The 14,319-nt window shown below is 40.9% G+C and overlaps 1 protein-coding gene across 1 annotated transcript in view; it reads right to left on the bottom strand.

The window, feature by feature from the left end:
- LOC137802136 (roundabout homolog 1-like) overlaps positions 1–12,645 on the bottom strand; it is a 101,079-nt gene extending 88,434 nt beyond the window's left edge. The window contains exon 1 of the mRNA XM_068599733.1: positions 11,967–12,645. Within this exon, the coding sequence (XP_068455834.1) occupies positions 11,967–12,027 (61 nt within the window). The 5' untranslated portion in view covers positions 12,028–12,645. The remainder of the gene's footprint in view (positions 1–11,966) is intronic.
- Between the last annotated feature and the right edge of the window lie 1,674 nt (positions 12,646–14,319).

Raw genomic sequence — 14,319 nt, 5'->3', positions numbered from 1 at the left:
ATTTTGGCTGGGATTGGTTGTTGACGTGAGGGATACAGTCAAAGCCCGGCTTTCCAGCTCGGTTTGCTACGTTGTGTGGATTGAGCTTGAGCAGTGGCGGGCAGTCAGGGTCAGTGAGGCCTATACAGAATCACAAAGTTAAAGCTATTTTATAATATAATGGTCGACAGGTGCCGTACTAAAAGGGTTGAAGTCTAATATCTCCGCCACACGGCAACACAATGAGCATGGGAGACGAACAGCGAGCTAAGCAGACCTGCTTTCCAATTTCCATCGCGCATGTCTCACAAGCAGGGTGAGATGCAGAATAATAACAATCTGTAACTGTTAGCTCACAAGTGCTAGTTAGCTCCCAAGCGCTAGTTAGCTTGCGAGCTAACAGAGAGCTATGAAGACCTGCTTTCCAGTTTTTATCACGCACGAGATGCACTTGCCAGTAGGTCTAACTGTGTTACACAGGCCGTGTCTACTACCAAACACTTTACGAAGTACACTGCAATACAGTGCACTCCGATACAGTGCACTAACATCTGTAGTGCACTCTGTTGCCGATAAGCGCTGTATCAAATGGAACACTTCCGTTAACCAATTGGCGGAAGTGACGGACGCGAATCTGTTCACAGCACCCGCGAAATTAAGCCGGAAGTGACGTCCGCAAATCTGCTCGCGATACCCGGGAAAATGAACGCACTTCTTGCCCTATTTTTGTCCCTTGTGTACCCTTTTCTCTAACCCATGTGGAAACTGCGACACCTCCACAATCGCGGCAGGAGGATATAAATAAATTAATGAAAAGCTGGCGGAAAGGGCTTCTCATCTTCCGCTACATAACCAAGATGGCGCCCGTTCAGTGCCAGTAGTGTCCATCGTTTTACACTACATTTTTTGACCGTTTGCAGTGCGCCATCCGGGTACTTTCAGTGCACTGAATTCTACTAGTTTTGTCAGTGTGGCACCCTAAGCACTGAAAGTCAGTGCTCGAAGTGCCCAAGTGTTCGGTAGTAGACACGGCCACAGAGTCCTCAGGGAATAGCCCTACAGCTCCAGCTTCTTCTTCTGCTCTTCAATAAATTGTTCTTCTTTTACCAAATAAGCAACCGACTAGGTGCATACAGCGCCACCTAAAGTACAGGAGTGTGTGTGCACTGTGCAGGGAACACACCGCGCCTGGATATACACAGAGATTAAACAGTGACGGCCAGGCCGCTTGCCATCACTGTTTAACCTGCGGAGAGAGAAGACTGAAATAAGAGAGAGAGTTACAGTGTTCTTCTTCTACACGTTAAAGTAGCCCAACCAACTTGACTAGGTGCATACAGCGCCACCTAAAGTACCGGAGTGTGTGTGCACTGTGCAGGGTCTATAAGGGATTACACAGTGGCCAGGCCGCGGGCCGTCAATGTTGAATTGGCGGAGAGAGAGAAGAGAGAAATAAGGGAAAGAGACACACAGAGAGACAGAGGTGAGATCTGATTTAATAAAGAGCGTTAAAGCAGAGTAGGCCAGCAGCAGGAACAGTGGCAGGCCGTCTGGGCCAACTAGGCCTTCTCTGCTGGCCTAAACAGAATCACAAAGTTATAATTATTTTACAATATAAAGTTATATCTATTTTAGAATGGAATTGTTTTTTTCACAAATCCACTACATGTATTATAATATTTTATAATAATAATGATAAATTATATACATTTCATTTTCTTTTCTTTTTTAAAAAAATGATATGAAATAACACAAGTATTAGAACTCATTCAGGGTTCATATGACCACTTGAACATGGGGTACTGTCTTGCTCCTCCAGGACCTCTGTCACCTCAGTCTTGTCATACAAGGGCAGCTCAAAAGCCCATAAAACTTTGCACAATCAATTATTTTGGATAAAAATGTGCCTGTTTTTATCCACCTCAAGGTGTTTCTTCAACGCAGTCGTGGGTATTGATGTTGACTGAGCCCGCTTAGTAGCTTGACGAAGTTATCCATGTGCGTCCTCCCGGTGTTCTCATGTTTTCGCAATTTTTCCGACAAGTGCTTCATGTCTTTTACTCCCATAGCTGTCCATGCTCAATCGATCCATGTTGATTTTTTTTTAAAAAGCAAGCGTGGAAAATAAAATACGGCGTTAGCACGACTGCATCTAGCAGCTAGCTTAGCCACACCATCCTGGTGTAGCTGGGATCAGGTGTTTAACCTGTAACTTCTTAGCCAAAGTTCTTCACTCAAGCGGGTGTTGAAGGAGAGATTATACCGAGTTAGCGTTTAGTTTTTTTTAAGAACAGTGCTAGACTCAGAGGTTGCTGCCGGCGTAGCCGTGCTGCAATGTCATGTCTGCAATGTTCAGGTTCAGTGTGGCAGTTTTGTTGATAGATTTGGACAACATGCATTTTTGTTGACCTAACGGGTTGTGCTCTCCCGTTGCTGTGCTGCCTCTTGTCTGGTGCATTTCCTCCGTGGATTATGGGCTTGCTGTGACATCTCTCCCTGCTGGGGAGGGACAGGGTGCAATGTCTCTTTTTTTTTCTCGTCATGGAGTGGCTCCACGGGTCAGTCCCCTCGCCCAATATGTTCGTGGTGGAGCCGTGTAGTGGAGCCGTGTGGCGGAGCAGACTGTATGAGTGTGTCAGTCTGTGACACTTTTTTTTTGCTGCGATCACAACTGGCCTAATGGCCAACACGATGGATTGCCTCTAAGTTGGAGGTATTTTAGTTTGAGGTTTCAGTTTCAGTTTGAGGTTTGAGTTTAAGTACGTGAGGTGTTTCTGAGGTAAACTCTTTTGCTTCAAGAGTGCAAAATTGAGCTGGCAATCCTAAATTCTTGGCAAAATTTCTAATGATCTGCTGGGTGAATAGAGGGTCCACTCAACTGTTAAATGCAACTGCAATGATTTGTGAAAACAAGCTGCAAACAACACTGTTTGGAATAGAGCAGCTTTAAAAATATGGCTGCAGTCCACTCTTGATGCCAATGGTGCATGTCACAATAAAGCCACTATTAAAGTGAGCAAAACAGTGCAGGTTGTTTGGCTTGATTGGAAGTAGTTCTTATAGCAGTGGAAAATCACAGGCTATGGGAGCGAAATGTCTGTAAGATTAATGGCTGTCTGGAATTTCACTTTATCTCGTGTTCATACATATTCTGAACATGAGTTAATTACTGCATTTCATCACATAGTCACCAAAGACTGTGGATGTCTTCCCTATTCCGAACACCTTGACACTATCCCTGTTCTTTTTTTTCCGTCTTACTCCCTCATTAACCTGAGACCTGTAAAAAGAAACTAGAAAGAGCATTTGCGTTGGAATGCAAAAAGCTGAAGCTTATAGCTGAAATATTTGAAAAAATAGCTGAATATAGCTGAATGTAGTGCAATATAGCTACAATTAGCTGAATATAGAAATATATATTTGTAAATGAAAGAATAGCTGACTATATATGAAAATTGTGGAATAGATATAAAAATAAATCGCAAATAATTACTGAAAATATAGAAAAGGCAAAATACCTGCTGAAAAATGTTACAGTTCAAAATCAATTAACTGAACTGTTGAAAATCCTTGTCATTTAAATGTATAATTGGAAAAGTTGAAAGGAAAACTGCATCATCTAAATCAGGGGTGTCAAACATACGGCCCGGTCCGCCAGTTTGTCCAGTTCGACAGAAAGAAAGGAAAAGTTGTTTTTTTTAGATCAAAGTTAGCAAAGCTGGTCTTCAAACCACTGATCCTCTGCCAGACTTGCAAACCATTAATCCACGGGCGCAGTTGATGAGACCAACGATATTATTGTGTTGCAGACTGTCCACAAAACCATCTGTTAAACCTCAGAATGTGAACGTGAGCTTCAGTGGAGCTGTTAATCCTGACGTCTGTAACCAAAGTGACCTGCACACACGCGCAGATGCCACGTTTTGAGCTATAAATTATACCCAAAGAGTATATGGTTTGGAGTAGAGGGCAAGTTTAAAATATTTTTTTTTACAAGATCCTGACGTCTCTCTCCACTCTAAGTATGACATCACCCGCTCCGAGCTAGCCAATACACGCCAATGGTAAAGGCATAAAAGGTGCGGAAAAACCATAACACGAAAATGCTGACAGTTAAAAAACTATAAAAGAAATTTAAAAAAGTTGAGCGATATAGTAATAGCTAGACGTTTTAAACTTGAAATGGCATATGAAGAACCTGTAAATGTTTGAAGTTGAAGATGATTTGAAGACTGCCCCATTGGGTCCCATTTTTTTAAAAAAAAGCATAAGTAGCTGAATATTTGAATAATTGAACATTATACTGTAGCAGTAGATTAGAGCCAAAATACGGATAGAAGAAATAGAAGAATATAAAGTGTATTAAAGATTTGAAGAACAATAGTTGGAATGCTGAAGCATTCCAACTAATAATACCATGATATTGTGCCACTCTGCAGCCCCTAGTGATATGGACTTGCAAAGAACGCCACCAACTACATTGTATGCCAGCACACAAATATAGAAATGGATTGTGAAAAAGTACAGCCTGAAATAAAATAAAATCAAAAAGGTTGTGTTCACACAAGTTCTGGAGTTAAATAAGCAAACTGAAAATGTGTAGGATAATTGTGGGGCGAAAATTAAAGATTCAATTTTTTCTAGATTGATCAAAAGTAGCATAGAAAAGTAATAATAGTGGAGTAGGTGAAATACAATTAGAAAAGCGTAGGATATTGCAATATTGCAGTTATTATAATAACACGGTGACATTAGGTCGATCCTCACCCTGTAAAAACAAGGTCAGTCCTGAGGGCATTATGCTTTTACCGGCCTGCTGACCCCACCCGCTCTCTCCACTGAGGTTCTTACTGGGATCTAATGAGCAAGGTGAAGGACCGGTTTGGTTTAGATGTGTTCCGATCAAGGCTGTCAGAATAAATTATAACATAAGAATTTCAAATACATAAAACCAGACCAGTTGAATGTGTGAAAAAATGGTTCCTGATTAATTATTTGGACGGTCAATTAAACTGAACGCACAACGCACGAGTGGCTCGGCTAATCGATTCAATAGGCCAAGTTACTTGGAGCATATTGATTCCATTGATTATTTGCCGCCTGACTGGAGAGAAGAATCTCGGGAAGCATCTCTGAGGTTGGATTATTGTTATTATTATTATTATTATTTTTATTATATGACCTTTAAAGCTTTCCTTTCAAAATGGGAATTCTCCCAATTACTCTCCAACCCAAATTCCTTCAGGAAATACAGCATTCCCCTTAAAGCAACTGGAGCACATTATTCAATGCAAGCACGATAGGCAAGTTGCATGAGGCCACGTATGGAAAATTATTTGTTTTAGTTTGTGCAAGAATGAATAAACATGCCAATCTCTGTCCAACTCAATTATCAAAGTAGGAATCAAGAAGGATTCATGAAAGGGGTGGCATGTCGTCACAATCAGTCTATAAAATCCCCAAACTATAAACAGCAGATTTAGTCACAGAAGTAATTATCCCAAGTGCCTCTGCACGCAGTCGTAGCAGGACACTGACCTCAGAACACAAAACCGAGGCCAAAGGAGTACAACCAGCCCAGAGAGAACCACAAACCCACGGAAATGTCTTGGCTTAGAAGTGTGTCTGTCCTGAAGTGCTATTGGTTCACTATTTAGGAGAGTTTATCGTGAAGAACTGAAAGCAGGTGACAAGTGATGCATGTAAAAAAAAAAATAGACTAAAGCTCACAAATAATGAAGAAGATCCATATCAGATCAATAGTATGTAATGTGTTTTCTCAGCAGTAAGATGTGATCTGTATGATAGAGTATTGAGGCAAGGCATAAGAAAAGAGAAGGAGAGGAGGTAATATTATCAGTATTAGCCTAGCATTGCATTTTTGAAAATATATTGTTGAGAATAAAGTTGAAATACCATTACAAGAATAAAGTTGATATCGTGAGAGTAAAGTTTATATGATGAGAATAGAGTTTATATGGTGAGAAGAAAGTGTATATGGTGGGAATAAAATGTATATGGTAAGAAGAAAGTTTAAATAGCATTTTGAGAAGAAATGTCATGAATAAATCAAACTTTTAGCATAAGCGCACACATTGACATTTTGACTTTATTCTCGTCGCATTATCCTATCCCCGAGTACACCCTCAATATCCAGTATGATTTAAGCAAGATTTTCCAAAAATGCCTTTTCGAGCCACCCCTGAGTTTTTCCAACTCCATAGTTTGAAACCTACAAAGTTGTAAGATTTGCAAAGATAATGACCTGAAGAAAAAAAATCACAATAAAACAAAGCCTTGGATTTTAGTCCCAAAAACTGTGTCGTTCGGTTAAAAAATAGATACGTTAGAACCTGTATGCCTAAATATGCTCGGATTGGGGCATGCCGGGTCTGCTTAAGATGTGTGACGCGTTTGAAGAAACATCCCCGACCACGGAAGCCGTCGCAGTCTAAAAAGTCAAAGGAGTAGGGAAAAAACAGTTCATCCACATCTGGATTTTTACTAATATACAACCCATAAGGATATATCATGCTTTATTAGATTCTTACAGGCTCTGATGGTTACAGAGAGGTGTCTTTTGTCAAAATCTGACTTTATAAATTGTATTTATTAACGATCTAGTGAAACGTTACGGCCAAGCACAAAAGTGACGGCAAGTTTACAGGATTTATGTATTTACTAAGGCTGCGCAAAGTTGAAATAAATTAACTGATTAATTGCATGATTTTTCTGTGATTAATTGCGATTAATCACATTATGCGCGAAATTTAATAATGAAGTTAAAATGTGTGTATTGCAGGCTTTTATTTTAAAGTAATATTATCAGAACAATATCACAGCACTCAGGAGCAACAGCAAGTTAACATACATACATATATAGTTTCTAAATCTGTTTTCTTTTTTTTGTGAACAGGTACTGTTCAGTAGTAAGGGTGCCTGTGAGGGACAAACCACTCCTTCTTTTGTCCATGTTCAGTCTGTTGCTTACCTTAAAGATGTATGTTAAATACCAGTAATTGATTCACTTTATACAAAAGCAAAATTGCTTTTCATATTTTTCAGTTCAGTTTTTCTTCCTCAGTAAGAAAAGTCCAGTATGTGTTGGCTTGAACAAGTGCACTGAACATCTTGCGATGTGTGGAAAGTTCTCCTCTTTAAGAGAAGAGTAAAGATCCAGAAGTGATGCTCTGCCATATTGGGTCAGGAGCTTAGCGTATGCGCGATTAATTTTCAATCCAGACGCAGAGCCTGCCGGTGTGAGCACTTTGTGGGGCAAAGCTGCTAGACTGCTGCTTTTACTGCTGCGAAGCTGCTCTTTGCAGCACCGCTGCTTGTTGAGAATAGAAGCTACAGAACAATACGTGCTTTCACGTCAGTCGGTGAGGCTACGGAAGCACGCGCACATGCCCTTCAAAGTAAAAGCAGTGTCACCGTAATGCATTCATGCCGTTTATCTTATTTATTTATTTTTGATGTTTGATTAACCTCACGTGGGCAGGACTGGGAGAGTCGTAAGACGCCCAGGTCTTTCAAAAATTTAAAAAAGCAACACAAAAAAAACATGCAGTTAACGCATAATCAAATAGTTAACGCCGTTAAAGGATTGCCAGATTAATCTTGCGTTACCACGTTAATCTGCCCAGCCCTAGTAATTACATAAACTTAACGGTAAGTTTATTTTTTATATTTTCATATGGAACTCTTCCCACAAGGCTTTACTGTATTTCAGCAATTTAAATTAAGTTAATCAACGTTGTGGTTCCGGAGATCCTGGAAACATCACTTGACTTACTTTTAATTACTTGTCTGGTAATGGACGCTGCGGGGCTTTGGGATGCTGAGGGCTAAAATGATTTTCTAAATCTTCCATTTTCTCTAAATCATCTAATTTTTCCCTTTTGCCCAATACCTAACACACAATAGATCAGTGACACAGCACACACAACCACATTTTATCAGCCTAAATAACACATACTTAAATAACAGAATTATTGGGTTACTACAAATTGTGTCTGCATGGTTCAATACATTTTGAGTTGGCAGTGACCATGAAACTTCAAGTTTAATATTAAAAGTTTATGCTCAGCTTCAAGATTTTATACACGTGGGGTAAATGTAAAGTTGTTTTTATCATGTCATTTCTATATTAATTGTTTCAGCTCAAGCTTGAGTAATTTTTGCGCCTGATGAAAACATTGTGCTATAATAAGAGCTTGTCGATGGAAGCAATAGTAACAGCAGAATGAAAAATTAACCGTGATTCTATTTTTACAGAGATGAGTAGATAAGGTTGAAGGAAGTCGTCTGAGTGTGGGAGGATCCTTCAGGCAAGTAACTCGCTCCCTTTGTGGGGCAGGCAGATAGTTATCGATCTGAGAAATTGTGTGTGTGTGTGCCGTTGTGTGTACGTGTGTGTGAGTACTTGTGAGATGGTGTGATGACCTGTGAACTCCAGGCCCGCGGGTGCTTGGTAAAGCTCTTAGGGTTTGGAAACTACGCTCAGCATCACAGCAAGCCGGTGAGTAAACAAGGAAAAAAATTGTGGATCACAGCTTCCAGTACACAACCCCAAAGCACACATTAAAATTGAGCTTGCACTAACAGCATTACGTATACATTCACGCATAAACAGTCAGAAGCAAACAATCGCAGCAACGTCTGCTGGGGTTTAAGAGACAAGAGAGAAACAGTCTTAGACTCTCTACCAGAACAGTTTCTGGGGGACGAAGTACTCATAAGCATCAGTGTCAGACAAACATCGCTTTGGTATGACTTCTTAGATAGATAACACATCATTTAAGTGTTCGGTCCATTTAGCTCTTTCAAAAATAGAAACAGCGTTTTCTCTGTTTCTTTCAAAGCAAGACATAAACCTAAAAACCAGAGCCCAAGAATGGATGAGAAAGAATGCAAATGGCTTGAAAGCATTCACGCCATTCAAAGCTGAACAAGCATCGTGTGCCAGGGTCACGGCCAGCAGTAAAAAATGGAAGAATACTTCAAAACAAGCAACCAGTGCATGAGTCCACGAGTGTCATACGCCGAAGCACCCCGAGTAGGTACATGTGACCTCTGACCTGTGTGGAACTAACTCCAGCAGGCTAGCCAGATGTCTCAATCAAACAGTTCCCTATAGAACTGCTGCACACACCAGTGATGGAATTAGGCTGTTCCACTGATCTCTGAGCCCCGCTTGTACTTCCTTCTTCATTGATAACTCATTAGGGGGGGGTCTGTAAAAAGGTAAAGGAAGCCTCAGAGGGACCCCGGTTTCTTATTGCTAAAGTAATTAGCCTAGTTTTTGGCTTTGCTAGAAAGTTGTTGAAGAATATATTAATCATTACCGCCAGCAGAACTGAGAGAGTTAACTGAGCTTTAAAGTCCTGTCTTCCGTTTGGCGGCTCGATTGAGACAACCGTCATAGCAAAGAATAACAGGATGAGCTATTCTTTTATTTCACCTATGGTTCCTTTCAAGACTGTGTCTAGAGACCATCAAACAATGCAGGTAGAATGGCGAGGCGAGTAACAGCATCACTCCTAAAATGCATAATTTCAATCTGTGGGATGAAAGCCTTCTCGACACGAGCATATCCTTTTAATGGCCATCATTTAGATTATTACGTATCATCCAATTACCGTCGGCAGATTTATTATGCAAGGATTAAACTCTCAACGAAGAGGGAGCTCCAAGTTCCCCTCCAGGTTCCTCTTAAATCTGACAGCGGTGAAGTCACTTAACAGCACAGCTTCAGGAGCTTGATGTTTTGATGACAGGTGGTCATGGACTGCTGTACGTTTTTCATGCTACAGTCAAGATGCCATGCAAGTGGATGAGTAACATTAAACAAAAGCAGGGTGGAAACGCAACACAATCATTCTGATTGCAATTTGTTACGCATGGATCATTTTCAAGGACAGACATGTAAACCTGGCAGCCATCCCAGATATAAGGCATGAGACTCCCTATAATCTATGCTGGGATAGGGATGTGGTAAACACACACATACACACACACACACACACACACACATACTCACTCACAGGTTCAAACCTGGCCATTGCATGCACATTTAGTGTCATCTTATGCATTGAATATTACCATAATTCACATCATGTCGAAGGATCAGAAAACTTCCTGAAAAACTCCCGAACAGCACAGATCTCCTCGAGTGCTCTTGAAATGCTCAGGATTGCATGGTAAGCAAGTGTGGCAGTTTGGAAATTTATAGACAACAGACTGGAAAATTGGTGTCATACACATTTTCGAGCTCTTGGCGTGGAGAGGCAGGCCTCTGAATGTTTCCTTTTGCAAGTCAATTTAAAACTATTGGTAAATGGCTATATTATTGCCACATGTTGACACTGTGCGGCTTCGGCTTCTGGTCACAGAAGCTGGGAGGAACATTTTGGGCATTATCTATGGTTTGGAAAATGTTCCATGAATTACACTTATAATATGTTGACTTAAAAAGAATGAAGTCACACGCAAGGAGGTATAACTTACATATGCACACGATTTTCATGTTTTCAAAAGATCAGAAACATTGGAAGAATCGGCCCTGCACTGTCAAAGAAAGAAGTACAAAACTCAATCAAGCGTCACTCTGCTCTAAAGCTGAAAATATGTTGTTCTTTTGTCTGTGGCCACTAATGTCACTGACAGCTGTCTTTGTCTTACAGAATGAACAAGACTGGCGCCATAGGGAAATAGAGAGACTTGACATTTCCAAAATTGTTTGTGATTTTTTTTATGTGCCCTTGCCTGTAGTTTTAAGAAGAAATGCGTCAGTTTTTTTTAATTTTTTTATGATTGCTTAGTGTGCCTTGGGTAGAGGAGGCGATTCTCCTTCAATGGATGAACCTGTAAGGTCTGTGGAGCACTGTGGCTAATATGAACTGTGATCATAGCTAAAGAAAAATGTGTTTGAGCCAATAAAACCTCGTGGAAAGTAAGTATGTTGTCAGAACTCCAACAAAAAAAAATCTTTGCTAATGTGCTCGCCAAACTCCACCTGTAACATTGGTGGTATAGCAATGTTATGCTTGGCTTCATTTCCCAAGAACGAACCTTCACCCCCCCCCCCCCCCCAACAAAAACACAGCACACCATGTATAACCCAAAGCTTTTCTCTCTCTCTTTCTCTCGCTCTCGCTCTCGCTCTCTCTCTCTCTCTCTCTCTCTCTCTCTCTCTCTCTCTCTCTCTTTCTCTCACACACACACATTCGCTCTTTCTGTCTGGGTCAGTTATGATGGTTTGATGATACACGCCATGCTGAGTTGGAGTTGGCACACTCAGAAATGAAGTCACTAAATAATGAAGTAAGATCAAACACATGCATGGGGCAAATAGAGTATCTATATTCCTCCAGAATGATCAATAGAAGTAAATCTACCATGTGCGACATTGTCAGAGCACTGAGCCTGTTTTCCATCGATTGAGAGAAACACATCCCGAATGTTCTGCCTGGAAAGGGACCAAGTCCAAGTGAAGTTGTTCTGTTCCTCTTGTGACACCCACTGAGAACAGATGATAACCTTTGATGTCCTACTTTGACTCCTCACATGCATTTAGCCATGCCTTTACATGGACTGTATCATACACATAAAACAACCTCTCACATTAACCTCCTCTTTTTCTTGTTTTTGTTTTTCTCTTTGGACACTTACTGTGGCATTAATTTCCCCCACTGCGATAAGAGATGCTTGAAAAAGGCTGCGTTTCTCTGGACTGCAGGAGAGCTCAGTTTAAATGGGGCATTTTCAGCAAGCACGCAGCGTGGGGCAGGAGCCACATACATACTGAAAAGGGGGTACGAGAAAAAGGTGACCGAAATACCCGCAGAGTGCCATGACGGATCCGAAAATGCATCGTCCCTCCTTACTTCTCTCGCTGTCCCACCCAACGCTTTTTAAATGACACGTAATAATCTATGTCCATATTGCAAACATTAGGGAAGCTATATCTTGGCAATAACTCGTACCTGTACAAATATGTAGAAGTGCCAGTAGACAGTAAATCCCCGTCATGCAGGCAGGCATCATCCCAGAGCAGCTGGAAACGGTGTTAATCCCGTTAGAATATGCGTTACAGTCTGTTTCATCGAAACCACAACTTCAGAGCCGATGCCGGGGATCCAGCTGGAGGAGAGTTCCTGAAGATAAAACCGTTCAGGGCTGCTCCTCGCAGAGTGAATGTATATTTGAATCAAAGTTCACGTCAGTCGGCGGCATCGTTGCGGGTCACTCGAGAAGTAATCCACTCAACGCCACTTGGAATTCCTCACTTCTAAATGCTGATAACTTCGCGGGATTCATCTGCGATCAGATGTACTAAATGCAGTCTTACTGCAGGCTGACCAGCTCCTTGAGAATCCAAAAAGGAGCCACATACAGACGCATCCAGTTTGAAGCCACTTCAATTGTTCAAACGTGTACTTTTGCCCCGGTTTCGTGGGACCGGCGCTGGTTGGATATGGCGTGCGCGTCTCTGCGCTCAGCGCTGCATTGGTTTCCCTGAACCAGTTAGAGGAGATTCCAGCGAGTCATGCACCATTTAACCGCATCAGGACGTATTCGCAACACGAGGCTCCACTTTGCATCGAGCACGTCCCATATGAGAAAAAGAAAGAAAGAAAAAGAAGGAAGAAAACAGATCCAGGGTACAGCAGCCTGGTGAATGCATCAGAAAGACTTCAAACTGTACGGAATTTGGGTGTTATACGTTTTAATATCCAATTAATCCAATGGCATGCTGGCTCAAGCTTAATGAGTGGCAGCAGTCTGCAGTAGCCTATGAATTTAATTGGTTGCACCAATCAAACATTTTTGTTTTAAGTGTCATTAGCTGTGAAGATGAGCCTTTTATGAATGCCAGAAATCCCAAACCCCACCCCCTCTAAGACAGTGACTCTTTCCGTGCGCTTATTAAAAGCTGAAGGGATCCGCTCAGGCAGCATAAAAAAAATAATAGATGGTGTGTTCCTAATAAACTAGTAAAAAAAGTGTCTCCATTCACACCCAGCAGCAGCAGCATTGTGAGTCTTCCTCCCAATGACAAAAATCAATGGCGGTTCCACCCTCTGACCTCTCAACACCCACTGGGAAATCAAATTGCATTTTAAGTACATTAGAAATGTGATGCCTAACATAATATGTCCTGATATCAAACACGCTGAATCATGAATCGCACAGCTTAAGTAAAATTCTACTTGAATTAATTACCATTTGAATGGAGGTAAGATTGATCCTTTAAAGTTTAGCTGTGACCCAGTGAACCTCGAATATGTCTTGTGTTGACAAAGGATGTCAGTACTCCCTCTGCTGGCTACAGGGCTACATTGCAGGCTGTGGGTTTACTTATATATATATATATATATATATATATATATATATATATATATATATATATATATATATATATATATATATATATATATATACATATATATATATATATATATATACTCAATTGTTGCACATTCCTATATTGGGTCTGTTTACATTTTTTTCTATTTCCTCCAAGTAAATATCATCATATTGACTCTCTGGCATCTTGGCGGGGGTAGACTGAATGACTGCTCGCACCATAATAGCACCAAAGTGTTGGTAAGGACACTGCTCTCGGTCATGTTGTGCCTGCATAATTAGTCTCATTTTTTGACATTGACCGGTATTAAATAGCTATCATCACAGTCGAGCAAAAGTGTCAATGCTGAGAGAACAGAGGTTCCAACAGTGGGGCGTGTGTAACGTCAACATAACAACAGGTGAAGTGCAGGCAGCAGGGTTTCTGAGTTATGTTGTGCATTTCACAATTGGTCACAACCCAAAGCATCTCCAACACCAAAGTTTCCAGGAACAGATGGTGCAAAATGAACACAGAGACATGCGCATCTTCATGGCAACAAAGCACATAAAATGGCAAAGGGTTTCAAGGAGACAGTGCCAAGGATTGAGACCTATTTTTATTTATTTATTTCACTCCAAGCTCTCCAGTTGGCTCTGAGCCAGTGGAGAAAATATTGTCCAAAAAGTACAGAGCCAAATCTAAAAAATATTTATGAAGGAATAAATAATTTGGAACCTCAACAGACCAAGAAACCTGGCCTCAGCTTGTCCTCTATTAATCACTGTTGACTGTTTTGTGATGCAGATTTGAATTGGAGGAGCTGTGTGGACATTTGTGTTTATAACACATTTTCCTTCCATTAGTTGTGATTTTCACTACATTGTGTTTTCCTAGCTTTGAGTTTCCATGCTGTATCTCCACTATCTCTGTTTGTCTATATCTATGACGGCTGTCTGATTCTTTCATTTCCCTTTCTCTTGTTTATA

This window comes from Clinocottus analis, unplaced genomic scaffold, assembly GCF_023055335.1.
Source record: "Clinocottus analis isolate CAN_PGR_092001 unplaced genomic scaffold, fCliAna1.0.p SCAF_5, whole genome shotgun sequence".
NCBI classification, from domain to species: Eukaryota; Metazoa; Chordata; class Actinopteri; order Perciformes; family Cottidae; genus Clinocottus; species Clinocottus analis.
Note: the sequence above shows the minus strand (reverse complement) of the source record. Positions and strands in the feature narration are given on the sequence as shown.